Here is a 21,764-nt window from a genome sequence, read left to right as displayed (position 1 = left end):
AGGTGATCAGTGATTGGCAAATGGCACATGATATATGAGAAAGGAAAGCAAATAATATTTATGAGAGAGAGAATCTGGTTACGCTGGACAGAGAGAGAACATAAAAGAATCTGGTTAGGATGCCACGTCATCAAAACGCTGAGCGAGCCATACGAAACGCGACACATCACCTCCGCGTGACCACTGACTAAGTCAGGTCAGTATAGTGAGTAGGAGAGTATAGCACTTCTAACTCTACTATCTTCACTACATAGTGTTTTTTTTTTCTTAAGCATGTTTTACTTTTAGAAATATAATTACTATTTGATTATTTTGTGATTTTTTACGAGATAAAATATACATATTATTATTATTATATATATATATATATATATATATATATATATATATATATATAAGAAGAAAGATTTACCGTGTCACCTAGACACATTTCACTATTAAGCCTAATCTGAATTGACAATTTTATCTTTCAAATTACTAAAAATTTACAAAATACATCAACCTTATTAAAAAGAACCTTAAACAAAAAATTAATTACCAGTGTTCATAGAGTTTTATCTCTAAAATAGTCTTTGACCTCTCCAGAATATTCTTATGGATTTATATACCAAAATATCAAAAATAGTCTTGACTCTTGAAGTTTCAAGACTTCTTTAGAATATTCTTATGAAATACCCATATGTAAAGAAGTAAGTTGCATATTATGTACTTATATTGATTAGTAGAAAAAGCATCGTTTTTAGGCTGATGAATTTTTATATTAGTTATGATTATCTATGCCTCAAACATTTTTTTTTTTAGGATTATATTAATACCAATTATATATGTTCATTGATTTAAAAGGCAACTCAATACATGTATAATATTTTTTGTTTTATTAAACTTTTTTTTGTAATAATTTTTATAATATTATACAAACCATAAAAAATCATAAATAATTTGCATAATCTGTTAATATTTACATATATGGCACTCCGCAGTAGCGCGCGAGGATAAAGCTTATATATATATGTGTGTGCGCGCGCGCGTGTGTGTTTGTGTATACATAATTTCTCAATTTTCTATCCTCGAGTTTGTATTGAAATCCATAAAAATATTAAAATAAATCACAAAACTATATAAAAAAATAGTTAAAATTACTACAAAATAATATTTATATATAGCTAGCTCATGCCTAACACCAAAGCGAAACTAGGATAGAGTAATCGATGTAGTAATGCCTAACATAGTTTTATTGACGAAAAAAAGAGTTAATTGGGGAAAAATTAACCGGATGATAACTTTAAAAAGAAACACATTGAACCAAGAAACTTCTTACAATTTTTTTCTCTCTCTTTCAATAGTTTTTATTTGTTTCCCAATAAATTTTCGCAAATTTTTTTTCCGGTTAACAAAATAGGTGTTGTCTATGGAATACCATTTTGGAGAAGTGCATGATACAGAACTTGGTAGAGAAAATGAGCTTAGAAAATTAAGAGTTAATTTGAGAGTTAATACTGGATATAATATAATCAAAACATGTACGCGAAATATTTCCTATCAATATAGGAACAATAACAATATAATTTGTCATAAAATATAATTTAATATGGGTATTATATGATCAAGACATTAATTGCAGCACTGATTTAATTCTATTTATTATAGGAACAACGGAAATTTTGTCATGATCTGTTCAAATTAGTTTAAGAAAAAAAAATAACATGTTCCCCAATATTTTTAGACACACACACACACACATATATATATATATATATATATATATATATATGTGTGTGTGTGTGTGTGTGTATACATATATATATATATATAGTCATTGGCTTTGTTCACCATTTATTACTTAATTAGGTTTGTTAGGCTTGATTAATCGCGGTTACTATAATTAACTGTAGATAGTATTTTCAATTTGAAGGTATGGTGATCACAACACAAATATATATATTTGTCATAAGGGAAATCGCGGTTACACAAATATTTATATCGGTTCATCTCGATTTGTCAGCGGTACCACGAATAATTAACTTCGACTAAATCCATCAATTTTCGGTTAACTGTTTTAACTAATATTGTTGGTCAAAATTAACTAAAATTAACATAAAATTCACTTTAGATCATAAGGGACAATGGTATACCCCACAGAATATTGTATAATAGTTTGGTAGTTCTTCAAAAAAAACTTGAGTGAGAGCAGCTAATTCCTTGGTGTTTTCCCATTTCACCTTTGCTAGATTTTTAGGATTCTTGAAGGACGCTATAACTGCACCGAGTACAATCGGTACATAATACTACATACTACATGCAGTATATATAATTAAACAAAATAATGGAAGATATTTAAAGAAAAATAAATAAATATATGTCACAACCCTTGGAAATCTGTCACAACTATTTTTTATTTGGAAAAAAAAAAAGATTTGACATATATATTGTCTTAATTTAGTAAAAAATTATGTTTTATCAATTTATTTCATAAAATTCAATATATATCACCTGATTTTATCAAACTGATACAAATATATCACGTGAACTCATTTTCCAAAATTTTAACAGTTAAATTCATAGCTAAATCAGGATATTTTCATCGAATCTTGGATACTTGAACAAAAACTTCTAAAAAAATTTGAAGTTCAGTCATGATAATTTATGCTTAAGAACATGAAGAAAGTAAATGGGTTTTGACATAAGCTAAGATATATATGGTGACGTTTTGCCGAAGATAGAAATCCGCATCTACAAATATAGAACTATATTTTTATGGTCATCAAAAAATGACTTTTGGTTGAACTTTCATTGATAGTGAAAAAGAGGAGTGAGACTAATTTATATAAAAAAAAAATTTATGTATTCAATATGTTGATGTGAACCACCATAGTAGAAATCGAAATGTATTTTCTTAATTAAAAAATTTCATGAAAAAGATCTTCAATGCAGCCCTTTGACATAAATGAGTGGCACATAACAATAAATTGCAATTTCTTGTTGAAGCAAAAAAGTAAAAAATAAAAAAATTAGAACCCTTATTTCCTGAGCACACAAGACCGGATACAAGTTTTGTTACCTGTATGTTTTAGTTATCCTTTGTGGTCTCATTGTATGGGATTGTAGATATAGACATAATGTTAGCTTTCTCTATACTAGTCTCTCTATAGACTAAGAAATCAGAAACCACATTTATAATCAGAAAATAAAATAAAAAGTTTCTATGCCCATTAACTTAGTAACCCTCCTTTGAAAAAAAAATTCCCTTTATAGAAAATGAAATTAGAACTGCTTTTATCTCCACCATGATTCAAAATCACAACTATATCACATGATAGTGAAATTACAATTTCTTTCCATCCAAACATTTATTCCCTTCATTTCCCTTAGTGGTTTCATTGACTTGGACCCTCATAGGATTCTACAACGCTTAAAAAACGTTGTAGAATGATTCTACAACGCTTCTTAAGCGTTGTAGAATCCTGCGTTGTAGAAGCTTCTACAACGCTTAAAAATCCGTTGTAGAATCCAACAGCTTTCTACAACGCTTAATTATCCGTTGTAGAAACTACGCTTCTACAACGGAATCTTAAGCGTTGTAGAAGCTTCTACAACGGTCTAATTCCATTGTGTAATTTTAAAATATTTTCACACATGTCGCCGCGGCGACGTATATTTTTCGCCGCGGCGACGTGCTTCTACAATGGATTGATTTTCCGTTGTAGAAGGACCTCGCCGCGGCGAGAATTATACGTCGCCGCGGCGAGTTATTTGCCGCGGCGAGAACATTCTACAACGGATTTTCAATCCGTTGTAGAAGCACGTCGCCGCGGCGAAAAATATACTTCGCCGCGGCGAGAAATTCGCCGCGGCGACGTCAAATCTTAGCCGCGGCGAGATGATTCTACAACGGATATAATGCGTTGTAGGAAGGCGATGAATTTTTTTTTAAAAACTCGCCGCGGCGAAGAAAAAATCTCGCCGCGGCGAGACTAAGATTTCTAATTTGCTTGCTCTCGGTATCTTGTCTCGCCGCGGCGAGAAGTATAGTTCGCCGCGGCGAGAATCATTTATTTTCAATCCACAATTTGTTTTTTACACGATACTAGCACCTGAAAATAATCTTCAATACAAAAAATATCTAATATATACATTCATCTCAAATATCATCATCTTTAAAACATTCAAAATCTAATATATACATCTTCGAAAAAACTAGCTAATCGTCACAGTTAATAAATGTTTGTACATAAGTTACCAATTCTTCCCTAACTCTCTCTAAATCCTCTTTTGTATAGGATTTCTTATTTTCTAATTTTCCTACACCTCCTACGACTATATCACGCATATAAGAAATGACAAAATACCCGCATTCCGTGTTTCCCGTTTGTCTCGGAGCGTCCCAAGCCTTGATGTACGTTGATTGCCCGTTACTATTGGCGTTTTGATGCTCGAGCTTGAAATCAACAAGAACCCTATATAACACGGAGATTATAAGAGAAAAAACATCTAGAACGGTTTATAATAAAAATTATTTAAGAAATCAAAATATTACCTTTTTATCAATCGATTTAAATCCGTTGGGATTTTATTTCTCAACGGGTCAAAGAACATAGCGCTATTTCTCCAAAGGTCGAGGACAACGAGCATCCAATGCGCACCTTTGTTATACGGCATCAAAACTAGTTCACCAAATTTGCAATGTCGTACCACGTTTCCAACGTCCTTGACTCGTTTTGACAAATAAGCCTCCTCGTCGTCATTTTGTATATACGAACTTAAGCTCGGATTTATAAAACAAAAATTTCGAGTCTTCTTCGCCTTTTCTAGCCTCGATCGTAGATAGCTATGACAAACAAATATTTAGTTGATCAAAACACTAAATATTGAATATTGATATTAAAAAACGCATATAAAGAAAACTCTTACTCCATATAAACCGTTATGCTCCCCGCGCCAATTTCCAAGTATTGCAAAAAATCGGAAATGTCTTCAAATGACACCGGAATCGGGATAGCCGCGAGACTTGGACTAACATTGACCATAATCACATCCCCTTCCGGTAACATTACTTTGTTGGCATGTTGAGCGAGCAATCGATACTTTGGATTAATCACCTTGTACGGAATCTTCTTAGCATCATCGATGCTAGCTTCACTCTCAAAACCGAGCTTTGAGAGTTGTTTGACAACCGGACCGCGACTCTCTATTCCCGAGTCCATTTCCATGAGTCTCTTCGGCCACGAGACAAACCCGCCTATAGCATCTTCAACGGTTTGAGCTTCTTCGGTGGGAATTGGCAATTTTGCTTTTTTAATCAAAACCCCCAAAACGGCCACGCGTAAATTTCCTTCCTCCAAAGGTGAGAAATGAACTACGCCTCCATTCATGTACGCTCGCCCATTTGCAACATGAATTGTGCCTCCGAACTCGGTGTCATCAATGAAAAGAAGACACTCGACGCTTTCATCCGAACTCGGTGTCACCGGCGTGGTTGGATTCAAAGAGCAACTAGCACGGACACTATTTGGTTTTTCCACAACAATAGGATCGATCTTCGGACGATCATCAACAATGATAGGATCGATCTTCGGACGATCATCAACATCGTCGTGTTCTAAGCGAATCAAGAATTTTATCAATAACTTAATACCAAAACATTTATCTTTAATAAATAGATAAAAAAAAATTGAACATACCTAAAGAGACCGCTTCATTGACGTGTTCTTCAACATTTGCCATCTCTTTATCATCAACAACCTTCGCGTTGAGATTCTCTTTCACTTGCTCGACACTAGGCGACTCGACATTAATGCTACCATTTCCACCGAATGCCTTCATCACCAAAGACTTTAACTCGCTCATTTCCCGACGCATCTTCATTACTTCTTCGTTGGGCGTTGGAGGAACAAAGTACTTAAAACGCGACGTGTGTTTGGATTGACCGCAAACTCGCGACGTTCCCAAAGCTTCTTGCAAAACACTCTTTCCCGATTCCGGCAACCATGTCCCTTGCGATGCTTGTTGTGATAACGTTTTCTACACATAAAATTATTTGAAAATAAAATTACAAGGTTAATTGTTATAACAAAGGTAAAGAACTTACGATTTTTTCTCCCATCAATTTGTCTTTCTCATCCTTGTAGTTATCTACGTCTTTCATTCGCGAGTCAATCCAAAGTTCCTCTTTCGTAGGCCATTCCCCCGTTTCGTCATGCAAGTAAGAAGTAATTATATAATAAATTAAAAAATAATTGCAACATTTGAAATAACTAAAAGAAAAAAATGAATCTAACCTTTTCTTGATCAAGCTTTCGATATCCATTTCGGCCCGTTCGAGATTTGTACACACTTTTTCCGATATTTGATTTCCCATGTTCCGATGTTTGTTTGAACATTTCGGTTCGTCTATACTCAACAAATGCTATCCAATCTTCTTCGGTGATACTTGTATAGTATTTCAAAATACAAGCCGGTCTCTTTAAGGCGATTGGTTCGTTGATTATGTCTTTGAGTAGATCGTTGTATATCTCATGACGAAATAACCTTGCGGCTTCTCCGACTCTCATAAGGCAATCGTGTTTTTGTTCGATAGGAATCGTAAATCCTTCTTGCATTTCGTTCCAAATCCGTTCTTTAATTTGGGCGTTGTCTTTACATCTCCAATCACGCATTGAAAGTGGAACGTGTTCTCTTGCTAACACGCCAAAGTAACTCGACAACTCATCACCCTCTTTACCGATTGGTTGCCCTTTATCATCAAATTGTACCGGGATTTTTTTACCAAGTGTTTTAGCCTTATTAACCCGACCCATAAGAGTGTTTCTTCGTTTTCCTTGTTCATCGGAGTTAAGCGCTAGTTGTCTTCTAATTTTTCTTTTACCACTACCGCTAGAAGTAGTAGTAGTGGACGACATTGAATCTAATAAACAAAATTCAAATCATAATTCAATTTTCAACTCAAATGTTATCACAATTTCAACTCAAATGTAACAAAAATCAAATATAAACTCAACTCTAATCACAATATAAACTCAAATCCAATCCGATTCTAAACAAAAACACAATTTCAATCCCAATTCAATCTACTATCAAATATATTTCTCAAATCAAATCAATATCAAACTTCAATTCAATAAACTCAAATCCAATACAATATCTCCTAATTTCAAATCAATATCGAATTCACACTAAATAAGTCCATGTAAAAATGTTCAAAAACATTACCCGGAGTTGGACGAGCACAAGGGCGGCGAAGAAAAAAGGTGGTGAGGCGAGGTGAGGGCGCGCGGCGAGGGAGGGCGGCGTGGGCGCACGGCGAGGTGAGGGAGGGGGCTCAGCGAGAGGGCGGCGTGGGCGCGGCGCACGGCGAGGAGAGGGAGGTGAGGGTCAGAGAGAGGGAGAGAACGCGCGGGGCGAGGGCGCGGTGGCTCAGCGAGGTGAGGGACGGAGAGAGAGAGAGGGGCCGAGAGAGAGAGAGAGTGGTGGCCGGAGAGAGGGGCGGGGCGGCAAGAGAGTGGCGGAGAGAGAGAGGGACGAGAGAGATGTGAGTAATGGAGATGAGAAGAAATGAGAATGAGAAATGAGAGGGAAAAAAACGCTAAGTATAGATATGAATGGGCGCGGGTAGTTAAAAAAATTTGAAACTTTCAGATTTTTTAACGCTCCTACAACGCTTATTCTAAGCGTTGTAGGAGCTCGCCGCGGCGAAGTGTATTTCTCGCCGCGGCGAGATGATTCTACAACGCTTAGAATAAGCGTTGTAGGAGCCTCGCCGCGGCGAAACCAAATTCTCGCTGCGTCGAGAGTTACCCAGAAACGTCTCGCCGCGGCGAAAATGTGTCATCGCCGCGGCGAGGTAACCCTAGATGTCCTCGCCGCGGCAGTATACAAGTTCCGCCGCGGCGAGACCTTTCTACAACGCTTAAGTAAGCGTTGTAGAAGCCTCGCTGCGGCGAAGGCTAATTCCCGCCGCGGCGAGGAATACATTCGCCGCGGCGGGAATTGTATGATGCCGCGGCGAGAGTATATGTCTGGAACATGGTGCTCTCGGTAAGTTTTTCGCCGCGGCGACGACTTGTTCCCGCCGCGGCGCAGGACTCCTGCCGCGGCGGGATTTGTACCTCGCCGCGGCGAACGCATATTTTTGCCGCGGCGAGGACATTCTACAACGCTTATGGTAAGCGTTGTAGAATGTCTCGCCGCGGCGAAGTAGAAAGTTCGCCGCGGCGAGTGACACGAGACTGGTGATATAAATTCTCATTTCTGGTCTTTTTCACTTTGAACTCTCTCATAACCTCACTCGAAAAAATATTTCCAGTACCTTTTCTACTCATTCTAGAGCGTCCTCGTTTACTAGTCTCATCTACACATTCAAATCTTGTAAGTTCTTCTTTAACTTCTTCTAATTGTTGTTCTCTTGATAGTTTATACTAATTAGAATTGGTAATTTTTTGTATAATTAGGGTTTTTCTATGAATATGAGGAAGTGGATGTGGAAGAATAGATTGAATGAGATATATCGGAAAGGTGTAGATGAGTTTTGTGATTTTGCTAGAGAGAACATGGTAGATTTGAAATCTATTCGTTGTCCTTGTATTAAATGTGGAAATCATAGACATTTTTCGATTGATGTCGTTCGGACCCATTTGTTTGCATATGGAATAATGACCTCGTATCAAAGATGGTTCTACCATGGTGAGGTTTTTCGTTCTACGGCAAATGAGGATGATGTTGAAGATGATATTGATGATATGTGCGGCATGATGAATGATTTGGAGGACGATTTTGTTGAGCGACCGGAATTGTTTGAGTCCATGATGAATGATGCGGAGACACCATTATATGAAGGGTGTACAAGCTATTCGAAGTTGTCATTTTTAGTTACATTATTTCATTTAAAGGCGTCGGGGGGTTGGACTAACACTAGTTTTACTCTATTGTTGGAAACACTGAAAGAAGCATTTCCGAAAGACAATAAAGTACCTTTAAGTATGTATGAAGCAAGGAAGACTTTGGGTACATTAGGCATGAAGTACGAGAAATTCCATGCGTGCCCAAATGATTGTGTTTTATATAGACACGAGTATGAAGATCTAGATGAATGTCCGACGTGCAAAGAGTCACGGTGGAAGAAGGGTAAAATTCCATGTAACGGGGTTAAAGGAGTTCCAGTTAAGGTACGTACATTTTCATCACTTGATTAGGAAATACATGTAGCTCATATTCATTATTTATTACTGATTTTCGTTAAATATATTTCAGTCGTTATGGTACATTCCTCCAATGCCGCGCTTTCGTCGAATGTTTAATAGTGTCAAACACGCGAAGAACATGGTTTGGCACTCCGAAAAGCGTATCGATGATGGTATGTTGAGACATCCTGCTGATGCTGCACAGTGGAAATCATTCGATTTAGAGTATAAGGATTTCAGTGTTGATACTCGAAATTTGCGCCTTGGTCTAGCTTCTGATGGAATGAACCCGTTCAGCATGATGAGCAGTAAATACAGTGTTTGGCCGGTTATACTTGTGAACTACAATCTCCCTCCAAAGCTATGTATGAAGAGAAAGTTCTTGATGTTAACGCTTTTGATTTCAGGACCGAATCAACCAGGAAATGATATTGATGTCTATTTGGCACCGTTGGTCGATGATTTGAAGATGTTATGGGAGAAAGGGATGGAAGTCAAAGACGCTTACCGTGGAGATTCGTTCAACTTAAGGGCAATGTTAATGTGGACTATTAACGATTTTCCGGCCTATGGAAACTTGTCAGGATACTCTGTGAAATGCTCGATTGGTTGTCCGATTTGCATGAAAGACACATCTTCCATCCGTTTGAAGCATGGTAAGAAAACTGTTTTTCTGGGTCATAGAAGATTCTTACCAAGAGATCACTCGTATAGAAGATTGAAACAAGCGTTTGATGGAAATTCAGAAGAACGACCCCCTCCTAGAATTTTGTCTGGTGAAGATGTCTATGAGATGGTTAAAAACGTCAATGAAGTGCTTGGGAAAAGAAAGCGGAGTGCTAGTACTAAAGAATCGTTCAAAGAGAATCCTTGGAAGAAGAAATCGATTTTCTACGACCTTCCTTATTGGAAGACACACTACGTCTGGCATTGTCTGGATGTTATGCACATCGAGAAAAATGTTTGCGAATCGCTTATTGGTACACTTCTTGATGATCCAAATAAATCGAAAGACGGAATACAATCTCGATTGGATCTCAAAGAGATGAATATAAGAAGCATTTTGCATCCCGAGGAGGGGGGTGGGAAAAAAACAAAATTACCACCGGCAAAGTACACTCTAGATCGAAAGGAGAAAAAGAAATTGTGTAACTGGTTTGCTTCTATTAAAGTCCCCGAAGGTCATTCGTCAAACTATAAGAGGTTCGTGTCTTTGAAAGATTTGAGACTTACTGGAATGAAGACGCACGACTGTCATGTGCTGCTACAACAAATGTTGCCTCTTGCTTTACGAGGAATTGTGCCAAAAGATGTGAGGTTTGCAATATCAAAGATATGTGTATTCTTTAACTCGATTTGCTCGAAGGTCATCGATCCAACTCGATTGGATTTAATGCAGTCAGAATTGGTGAAAACTCTGTGCTTGCTCGAAAAGATCTTTCCACCTTCGTTTTTCGACATAATGATCCACTTAGCCGTCCACTTGGTACGTGAAGTGAAATTAGGAGGGCCCGTGTTTTTACGGTGGATGTATCCAATCGAACGTTATATGAAAGTGTTGAAAAGCTACGTGAAGAACTACAATAGGCCGGAAGGGAGCATAGTTGAAAATTACATAGCAGAAGAGTCGGTTGAGTTTTGTTCTGAGTATTTAGCTAAAACAGACGAAATTGGGTTACCCAAGAATACCAATTTTGATTCAAAAGCTCTATCTAAAGGTATTTTTTTTTAACACTTTATTTGTTTATTTAAATTATATATGAACATTATTTTTAAGTATTTGTTTCATTATATATAGGTAGTTATTCGATCGTCAACCGAAAAGAATGGGAGCAAGCAAGTCTCCATGTGCTACACAACGTTTCCGAGGTCAAGCCATTTGTGGATATTCATTTGAATGAGTTGAGAGTGAATAATCCAAAGAAGGGTAGAAATGAAAAATGGTTGCAAGAAGAGCACAACCGTTTGTTTCAGAACTGGCTTGGAAAACGCATATTTATAGAGGCAGGACATTCATCTACGTTGAGTAAACTATCTGGCGGGCCGTCCTCAATGGTTACAAGGTACACTGCTTGGTCTGTTAATGGTTTTACATTTTACACAAGGGAACGAGACAACAAGCATCCCGTACAAAATAGCGGTGTTACATTGTTTGCTGAAGCTTTACATGTTTCGTCGGCAAAAGATAAGAATCCAAAACATGCTTTTATGAAGTATTACGGATACATTGAAGATATTTGGGAACTTGATTATTGCGGGTTGCGAGTCGCATTATTCAAGTGCAAATGGGCAGACAATAATCACGTTAAAGTTGATAATGAAGGAGTTACAATTGTCGACTTTAGACGGATTGGCTACGAGAATGATTCATTTATTTTGGCTTCGCAAGCAAGTCAAGTGTTTTATGTTTCAGATCCAGCAAATCCTGAGTTATCGTTAGTGGTTCATATGAAAGCGAGAAACGGTAACGAAGAAGACGACGAAGACATGTCTAGCATTCCTCCGTTCACATCAGGATTACCGCCAATTGATCAAGAGGTGGATGATTTTAATGATGACGATGTTTCACATCTACTTCGTAAGGATATAGATCCTATTTTTGTTTGATATTGAACATTTAGATAATGTATTTTCATTTTGGATTTTATGTTATTCTCCTGTGGACAACGTTATTTTTCATTCAAAATTTCTCTATACAATGTCATTTACATTTCTCCAACATCGCCGCGGCTGAGTACATCTCTCGCGGTGGCAGGATAATCTCGCCGCGGCGAAATACAAATCCTGCCGCGGCGAGGGACCTTCTACAACGCTTTAACAAGCGTTGTAGAAACCTCGCCGCGGCAACGTATATTCCATGCCGCGGCGAGGTCATTACGCCGCGGCTAGAATATCACCACGCCGCGGCGAGACAAGTTCTTAAAAAACACAGACTCTCGGTATAAAAATATCAAACACTCGCCGCGGCGAGATACAAATCCTGCCGCGGCGAGGACCCTTATACAACGCTTAAAAAAGCGTTGTAGAAACCTCGCCGCGGCAACGTATATTCCATGCCGCGGCGAGGTCATTACGCCGCGGCGGGAATATCACCACGCCGCGGCGAGACAAGTTCTTAAAAAACACAGACTCTCGGTATAAAAATATCAAACTCTCGCCGCGGCGAAATACAAATCCTGCCGCGGCGAGGACACTTCTACAACGCTTAAATAAAACGTTGTAGAAACCTCGCCGCGGCAACGTATATTCCATGCCGCGGCGAGGTCATTACGCCGCGGCGGGAATATCAACTCGCCGCGGCGAGGATATGTTCCCAAATATGAAGGCTCTCGGTAAGTTTCTCGCCGCGGCTATAGCTTATTTACGCCGCGGCGACACGTTTTCGCCGCAGCGAGAAGACTACGCCGCCGCGGCGAGATTCTGTTTTAAAAAACGCATGCTCTCGGTAAGTTTCTCGCCGCGGCGACGTGTAAGTTTCGCTGCGGCGAAGACTTTCTACAACGCTTGGGAAAGCGTTGTAGAATGTCTCGCCGTGGCGAGGTAGAAAACACGCCGCGGCGAGAGTTATTCGCCGCGGCGAAATGTCTAAGTCGCCGCGGCGAGATTAGAATAGAATCACCTCACCCTACACATCTTTACTTTCTTTCCCATTTTAAACTTGGTTTTCAACAGAAAAATTATCATTCAAGTAAAAAACCATCACACATTCAGATTTCATAATTTTTAAATATTAATCAAGTCTCAAACACACATTAACTAAAACACGAGTCTTAAACATAAACAAACCATGCGAGTCTTAATTTAAATTTAAAATGAAGCGTAAACAAACCAAACGAGTCTTGAATTTAAAATTTAAAGTTGGTGTTGTTGGTTTAGTCGTCATTCGGTGGTGGTGGTGGTGGTGAGTGCGCCGGATATTGAGGAGGTGCCATATGCGGTGGCCACTGTGGTGGTGGGTACGGATAATCGGAGTATTGAGGATATGGAGGAAATAACACCTGGTTCTCTTGGTTGATGTCCCACCGAGAGTAGAGATCGTTCAGTTGGTTGATGTGAGAGGCGCCATACTCCGCTTGTTGGTGCATGTACTGTTGCGTGTGTTGGAACCCGCCGACGAGATAGTTGGAGCATTGAGCTATGTAGTCGATGGTGGCGGGGTCGACTACCGGAGGTGCTGGTAAGAACAATCGAGGCTCGTTGACTGGTGGTCCCTCTTCCCCTTCCTCCTCCTCATCCTCCGCTTCCTCCTCTTGTGGTTCCTCCCTAATCTTGTAGCGATCGATGATGTTATTCGTAATAGGCCCCATAGGACCCTTGATCGTATCCCTTTTCGAGCGTCCTACCCCCGCATTTGTACAAAGGCCGGTAATGATCGACGGATATGGCAAACCGTGGCGTTCATTAGTATAGTCTAGACTCTTCATCCAATTGTAGATGAATCGACCGACGTTGATAGAATGACCTTTTATGATGCAGAACAACACCTGGATACGGCCCTCGTCAAGAGTGGTGAAGTGCTTGATCGGATAGAGGCGAGCGCAAACAAAGTAAATCCAAGCTTTAGCAATCCTGGTGAGTTGGTCACGCTTGAGTACCCTTTTCCCTTTTTCAAGGACCCAATCCTCTCCTGGAATGCACAGCAACCTCGCCATCTCCTCGTGGCTGCAAGTTCTCAACCATTCCCGATAGCGCCTTCATTCTCGAAAGGCACATCTGGGGTCCCAAGCAAATCGTTGATCGCTTCGATGCTCACATCGACCTTTTTACCTCGGACCGTCACAACATCTCCATTGTGATCCGGTAAGTTTGCGTAGAATTCGTACACGAAGTTTAAGTTCGTCTCGAACTCGGGAACGGCACAATACTTCACCCATTCATGACCAAGAATACTGTTGCGGATTGACACTCCTATCTCGGTGTTAGAGCTCACATTGAATCCCCGCTCAGGGATCACACTGCGCGACGAGATTTTGTCGTAACGATCCTCCGCGGCCTTGCTGGTGAAGATATTCGTGTTATAATCTGCTTCAGGAGACGATTGACGAGCTCGCTTACTTTTACTTTTACTAGGACCTTTGGAAGTGCTCGGAGCCGTGGCGCCCGCCGGATTTTTTGTTCGAACCATTTTTCACCTTCACAAAGCATAATCATAAAAAATTCAATCTCGACATCTACAATCAACATAACCATTTTAAATACTAACAATGTCACAACAATCACAAATTCTATATCAATTCCAACTTCATTTAAACATAACAATATCAAATTCATAAACAATTCCATTCTAACACAAATTCTAACTCAAATTCATTCTAACACAAATTCTAACTCTAATTCATTCTAACACAAATTCTAACACAAATTCTAACGTCTCAAATTCATTCTAACACAAATTCTAACTCAAATTCATTCTAACACAAATTCTAACTCAAATTCATTCATAATAAAATAACAAACCCTAATTTTGTTAAATCAATAACCACCTTAAATCAATAACCCTAATTTTGTTAAATCAATAACCACAACATGCAACTCGGGGAAATAACATGAAATCCATATTCAAAAACACGAAATCCATATTCAACAACACGAAATTAAATCAATAACCACCTTAAAAACTTAGAAAATCATACCTTTAAAAAGAGAGTGAGAGGCGGTGAGAGAGAGAGAGGCGCGAGAGAGTTGGGCGGCGAGGACGTGGCGAGCGAGAATGGCGGCGAGGATGTGGCGAGCGAGAATGGCGGCGAGGACAAGGCGACGGCGAGAAATCGGGGCGGCGAGGACGTGGCGAGGGATTTTGGAAGAGAAAATGAAGACAGAGTCGGCCGAAATAGTTTGTCTCGCGTTTGTATTTTGAGGAAAATGAGAAAAAAAAACTGAAAACTGGTTTATATAGTGAAAACCTAAAAACCTCGCCGCGGCGAGAATTTGTCTTCGCCGCGGCGAGAGGATCCTACAACGGATTTTCTAACCGTTGTAGGATCATCTCGCCGCGGCGGGAGTCCTACATCGCCGCGGCGAGGAAGTTTCATAGAAAACTGCTAGGCCACGGTATCCTTCTCGCCGCGGCGAGGTTTAAATCGTGCCGCGGCGAGGTCCATCCTTCTACAACGCTTTAAACTTGCGTTGTAGAAAGTTTTCGCCGCGGCGAAAATCACATGGTGCCGCGGCGAAGGTTCTACAACGGGTTGTTGTAACGTTGTGGGAAATCTGAAATTTAAGTTCTTCTACAACGCTTTTGTAAAGCGTTGTAGAATCACCCAGATTCTACAACGCTTATCCATAAGCGTTGTAGAAACACCCAGATTCTACAACGCTTATCCATAAGCGTTGTAGAATCACCCAGATTCTACAACGCTTATGTAAAGCGTTGTAGAATCCCTAGTTTCTACAACGCTTATGTTAAGCGTTGTAGAAAGTCCGTTGTAGAATCTCATATTTGTAGTAGTGGGGATAGTATTCCGATTTATAAGCAAACGCTTAATGATCATATAAGAGGATTAATTATCAGCACACGTTTTTGACAAATTTATTAATGTTATAATAAATACGTGACTACACATCATTTATGTTGAAAAATAATAAACAACAAGCAAAAAAATATACAGAGAAACAATCAAGATTCTTACATTCCGGTTCCACATTTTTGTTGTTGGTTAGAACTTAGGGCAGGTTGGTAAATTTGAGTTTAATTCATGAATGCCTAACCTTTTGCTATGATTTAAGATTCACCTAGATCTGAGCCCTAAAATAAAACCCTATACCTTCCAAATTCAATTCAACAGGATCGTGTCCAGTTACGATTGGAGAGCCACAGAGATTCATTTTATTATTGTCATATGCAAGCCATAAGGATATTAAATAGTTGTTATTTCTTTCAATTTGTTATTAGACTGGGTACAAGTGCGAGCTAGTTCAGCTATTGAAAAAAAAAAAAAAAAAAAAAAAAAAGAGAGCTCTTATTATCCTGACTCTTTCAAAGCGTGTCCAAAATTTCCGCAAAGTTTTTAGGGTTAGATCAGAAATAATAGTGACACCTACAGCTACCACTGATTTCTGAAACAATGTACGTAAATTAATAAATTCATAAAATTTATAAAAATATGTGCAAAATAGTAACGTTTTACATTATATAATGAACTAGCAGCTTGAGTGTATTGATTTCATATTTAATTTTTAATGAGGATTATTTAATTTTTAATGAGGATTATTTAATTTTATTATAGTGAAAGAATTATTCATATACATATACAGATGTAGAGAATTTAAATACAAGGCACAAGGAGAACCTTAGTTCGATACTTAACACTAAACTTAACACTAAGTACATGTGATCCTTTGTGTACACTTTCAACATGTTGAAGAAACAGAGAAATATTAAAGTCCAAACACATGTTTCGTTCAATCTATATAGACAAAAAAATCTAACAATCCTCCTATAACGCGACGGCAAGTAATTCATCTCCAATCCAAAACGAAATACAAAGATAATATGCAAAATAAACAATGTAATAAAAAAAATAGAACTAAATATGGTGGTCGGTCATGGGATGACAATAGTAGTCCGAAATCCGAAGAGTGAGAGCGAGGAAGGCATCATCCAAAGTTGGTATCACAACCAAAAAAAAAAAAAAAAAAAAAAAAAAAAAGTCCGCAAAGCTGGACTGATAAGGTTATCTTTTTTTTTTTTTTTTTTAGCAAAGGTAAAAAGTAAACTGTTTGACTAGACAAGCACTAAGAAAACAGCTTGGACTAGTTACAAATATAATTTGATGACAATAAAGCGAATTACAATATAACCTGAAAAAAAAGCCACAGCCGGTAAGATTCACCTCAATTATTAAAGCAATGATTCTTTTTTTTCAATTTTTTTTTTTAATTTCTTGTTCCCAGCTAACAAACACATGTATACTTATTTGTTTTTTTTTCAATCAATACAAAAGTCTGAAAAGGTCCGTCTCTCAACTAAAATGACAAAAAAGCAAAGAAAACTTTTGTGGTAAAACTCTTTAATTAAAAAAAAATAAAAATAATTACAGAGCGGATCGTCTGAAAACGACAACTCCGATGACAACGGAGACGAGAGCCGAGAGAGCGCCTTGCCTCGAGAGCCAAAACTCTGTCCAAGTCAACGGCCGCGTCACCTCGAAGACCACCTTTCGAAACTCATCGTTCAAATCTTCGATGGAGCCGGTGTTGTCGATCACAATGTCGGCCTTTGACCTCTTCGAGTCGAGCGGCATCTGAGCGTCGATCCTGTTCTGGGCGTCTCCGTGGCTCGACCCGTCTCTGGCCATGAGCCGTCGGAGCTGCGTCTCGGGATCGACCCACACCACGATGATGGGCTTCGCCCATTTGTCCATCTTTGCCTCAAACAATAGAGGGATATCCAGGACTATCACTTTCGACCCTTTTATCCATAATTTAAACATCTCCCAAACGATCCCCGCAGATATATATGGAGCTAGTAGCCTGAAATATTCACAACCACCAACTAAAAAAATCAGACACCGATACATGTATATATTTTTTATTTTATAAATTGAGTGGCATCTTAACGTTTTTATAAATTCCGAGGAAGGAAGCAAACCCAACTATAACCGAAAATTGGTAAACCAAATTATATTAATCGAAGTGAAATATTCTCACACGAGCAGGGACGAAGCCAGGAATATAAATTAGGGGGGGCTAATTTGCAACAAAAAGTTCAGGGGGGGCTGATTTGTAAATTTTGAGGGTAAAAAAATGTAAAAATAAATGAAAAACTGGGTAAAAAGTGCAAAAAAAAATTTTTGAGGGGGGGCTACCCTGGCCACCACTTGGCTTCGTGCCTGCACACGAGAACCTTGATTCGAATTGTGCATGGTATGAGTGTAATTTTGCTTTTAACCTATTTATTTGAACTATAATTCATAGTTTGCGAGATTAGGATTCAAACCGGGTAAGTACTTGTTTAACATAAACGGTACGGAGTGGTTTTGACCGGATTAGAAATTATGAAACCGAAAACCGGACCAAGTTATCTATTGTTGATATGGCACCAGATCTAAGGTCGAGTTCGGTTGATCAGTTCACATTGGTTTTTCATTTACTTTGTACGCCCGTAAGCCGTAACAAAATCCAAGGATTTCAGAAAATCAATATTTTACATGTAAAAAAAAGCAATTGTTGAAATAAGTTCAGAATATGGGTACCGGTTAAGAAGTTGACGCTTTCCTGGATCAGAGAAGACGATTTGACCGAGCCTAGGCCTATCCACTTCTCCATCGGCTTGAAGAATTTCATCTCCGAATGCCGCAACTACCTTTTTCCATCCACCTGTTCCCTTCTTTAGCACATCCTAAAATGATCGAGAACCAATCAAGGAGCGCTTCAGTTCCAACTCCAAACACTCAATTTGGATTAATCTAAGAAATATCTTAAAGGCTAGATGAATTTCCTAGTGAACCGAGATCAATAATCTGCTTGCTTGGTTAAGATTTACATACTCGAGCAATGATGTCAGCATCAACAACGGGGATCCCGTGTGGCTTGAAGAGATTGGAAACGGTGCTCTTCCCGGATGAGATTCCGCCGGTCAATCCCACAATTCTCATATTTATTTTGCTTGATTTCTTTCCTCCGAAAGTTTGAAGATCACGCCTCTGTTTCTTCCCTCCACTTAGATTTTCCTTCCTAAGAAAATTCTATAGAAAATTAAACAGATCGGAACTTTATGCAAACAAACAAAGAAACACACACAAACGCACAAACACACACACGCACGCGCGCGCGCGCACACACACACACACACACACTAAAATCCCACAAAACACTATTTAATCTTTCATTAAGACGATGAGAAGAATCACATGCGTTGCCATTTTTCATATATTCTGTAGATATACATAATTTTAATTTTTTTTTTTCCTAAGTTTTGTTGTCTTCAAATCTTCTAAACACATCCAAACAAGAATGAACAAATAATAAAGAATCAACATTTTTGTTCTTCAATTTTCTACAACTACTAAACACAATAAAATAAATTGATTTTTCGCTTGATTTTTCCATAAACATTTTCATTCTACTTCAAATTTTACCTCTCCTCACAAATTTTCATTTTATTGAAGTAGGATCTGAATTCCAAATGTAGTGTAAAGTAAAAATAAATTTTTAGAAAAATCGAGCACAATAATGAAGTAAAAAATAAACTAAACTCTGAGAACCCACACACACACACAAACACAAACAAACAAATAAACAACACACACACACACACACACACTGAAACCCCATAAACAACAGAAAAACTCTTCATCATACAGCATAATCAACAAAAAACAGCGAGCATAACTGGCTTGTTCATAGCAATTATAAGACATATTTGAACAATCTAATTTTCCAAATAGAATGAGATTTGCGGATATGTTCAGCTAATTCGAAACTTTACAAATGCCAGAAGTCCAACTCGAACATATTTGTCACTTTCTTCACATATCCCTCAAGCGTTCATATCAAGAAGAAAAGGTTGAACTTGGTATAATAATTCTTAGACCAAGTACCTACCCATAGAAAGTACTGATAAAACTACGTCATTTCATTTCTATCTACAGTTTCTCAGTAGAGTCTATTTTACATTTGACACCAATAGTCTAGCAATTTCATCAAATTTAAATAGATTCACAACTATTTTATCATTAAAGCTAAGACAGAACACTCTAATAGTAACACCAAATCGAAGAGGAAAAAAGGGGGAAAAGAAAAACCTTAAAGGCAGAGCCTTTGAAGAAGAAGACGAAGAAGATGGCGGTGGGATTGGAGATCTGAGTGATGAGCAAGCGACGGAGATCGAGGTGGGTCTTGGCAGTGGTGGAACTGTGAACCAAACAAACTTTGTATTATTAATTTTCATTGAAACATTGTCTCAAACACTTGGTTGGCACAAGGTAAAACAAAATGCGCAAACTTGGTGTAACTCCATGAAATTAGCCCATAGAATGTACAATGAAATGAAAGGATTAGAACACCTATAACAAGCAATACGTTAAGTGAAAATCTGATACGACGACTTTGTGGCGTTCAAAAACCTTGTCCGATTAGCTCGCCAAAGAGCCGTGGACCGGAGCTTGAAATCATCACTCAATCGATCAATCTCCGAGCCGATACTTCGTCTCCTATCTCAGGGAGTTAGTAAATGAATTACACACTGGATTGTTAATTTTACTTTTCACTGTTACTCTCTCAAAAAGAAGCTACACACATTCAAAAAGAGAAAGAACAAAAGACATGGAAGCGCATCTGGTGTAGTGGTATCATAGTACCCTCCCACGGTACTGACGTAATAATTAAAGCCTACGGGATTCGGGCTTAAGCCCAAAGGACTTTGGGAGTTTCTGTCCTTAGAAACAGATTTCATAAATAAAACCTTACCTAGGAATGAAAACGTATTCCCGACTCGAAATCAGTTTCCGGACAAGGGTCCCGAAACCAAAACTGAACTCTAGAAACGAGCCCTCGGAACCAAGCATCAGTGAATGTCAGATTCGATTTCTCAAGTCTGACACAGCAACACATATCCAACACAAAACACTCACGCGCGCACACACACAACCGAACACAAAATTCAAGAACAAATTATTTTAGAATTCTACATCCACTTAACAATTCAGAATCATTAATCAATTCTGATCACGAATTCAAACCCAAATCACTGAAACCCTGACCAACAAGAAAAGCCCCATATCAATCAATCAACAATCAATAATGAAGAATCAAGCCCGAATTTCAAACTATCCATGCAAACTCTTGAAGAAATCCAAAACCCCCAATTCTACAGCCCAATTCGGATTTCAAGGAATAGATTCGAGGTTTTCCTTACCTTGATGTGAATATGAGAGCTCGAGACCTCTACTTCCTTTCCAATGAATACATCTCCAACATCGCCGCGGCTGAGTACATCTCTCGCGGTGGCAGGATAATCTCGCCGCGGCGAAATACAAATCCTGCCGCGGCGAGGGACCTTCTACAACGCTTTAACAAGCGTTGTAGAAACCTCGCCGCGGCAACGTATATTCCATGCCGTGGCGAGGTCATTACGCCGCGGCTGGAATATCACCACGCCGCGGCGAGACAAGTTCTTAAAAAACACAGACTCTCGGTATAAAAATATCAAACACTCGCCGCGGCGAGATACAAATCCTGCCGCGGCGAGGACCCTTATACAACGCTTAAAAAAGCGTTGTAGAAACCTCGCCGCGGCAACGTATATTCCATGCCGCGGCGAGGTCATTACGCCGCGGCGGGAATATCACCACGCCGCGGCGAGACAAGTTCTTAAAAAACACAGACTCTCGGTATAAAAATATCAAACTCTCGCCGCGGCGAAATACAAATCCTGCCGCGGCGAGGACACTTCTACAACGCTTAAATAAAACGTTGTAGAAACCTCGCCGCGGCAACGTATATTCCATGCCGCGGCGAGGTCATTACGCCGCGGCGGGAATATCAACTCGCCGCGGCGAGGATATGTTCCCAAATATGAAGGCTCTCGGTAAGTTTCTCGCCGCGGCTATAGCTTATTTACGCCGCGGCGACACGTTTTCGCCGCAGCGA

The 21,764-nt window shown here is 38.9% G+C and overlaps 1 protein-coding gene across 6 annotated transcripts; it reads right to left on the bottom strand.

Moving 5' to 3' along the window:
* Positions 1-17,010: 17,010 nt before the first annotated feature.
* LOC149388923 (dephospho-CoA kinase-like) lies at positions 17,011-21,180 on the bottom strand. 6 transcript variants are annotated; one of them, XM_089624637.1, is made up of 6 exons: positions 21,031-21,180; positions 20,180-20,326; positions 19,919-20,027; positions 18,662-18,848; positions 18,368-18,513; positions 17,011-17,645 (listed from the first exon to the last, which is right to left on the bottom strand). In XM_089624637.1, exons 4-6 carry the CDS (start codon positions 18,767-18,769, stop codon positions 17,207-17,209), a joined length of 693 nt encoding a protein of 230 aa, XP_089480763.1. In that variant the 5' UTR covers positions 18,770-18,848; positions 19,919-20,027; positions 20,180-20,326; positions 21,031-21,180; the 3' UTR covers positions 17,011-17,206. The 6 variants fall into 6 exon arrangements, with proteins under 6 accessions (XP_089480763.1, XP_089480762.1, XP_089480765.1 ...); XM_089624636.1 differs by having other exon boundaries at positions 20,240-20,326; XM_089624639.1 differs by lacking the exon at positions 20,180-20,326.
* Positions 21,181-21,764: the final 584 nt, after the last annotated feature.

This window comes from Urtica dioica, chromosome 8, assembly GCF_054948205.1.
Source record: "Urtica dioica subsp. dioica isolate 48M chromosome 8, U.dioica_male_clone48M_v1_H2, whole genome shotgun sequence".
Lineage (NCBI taxonomy): Eukaryota > Viridiplantae > Streptophyta > Magnoliopsida > Rosales > Urticaceae > Urtica > Urtica dioica.
This window is presented reverse-complemented; position numbering and strand designations above follow the sequence as displayed.

Excerpts from the sequence above, each read along its gene's own strand:
- LOC149388923 (XM_089624636.1), bottom strand. The coding sequence starts at position 20,288 with ATGATTTCAAGCTCCGGTCCACGGCTCTTTGGCGAGCTAATCGGACAA. Across the intron at positions 20,028-20,239 it reads TGGCGAGCTAATCGGACAAG|TTCCACCACTGCCAAGACCC; the intron begins GTTTTTGAACGC and ends TTTGGTTCACAG. Across the intron at positions 18,849-19,918 it reads TCAAAGGCTCTGCCTTTAAG|GAAGGAAAATCTAAGTGGAG; the intron begins GTTTTTCTTTTC and ends GAATTTTCTTAG.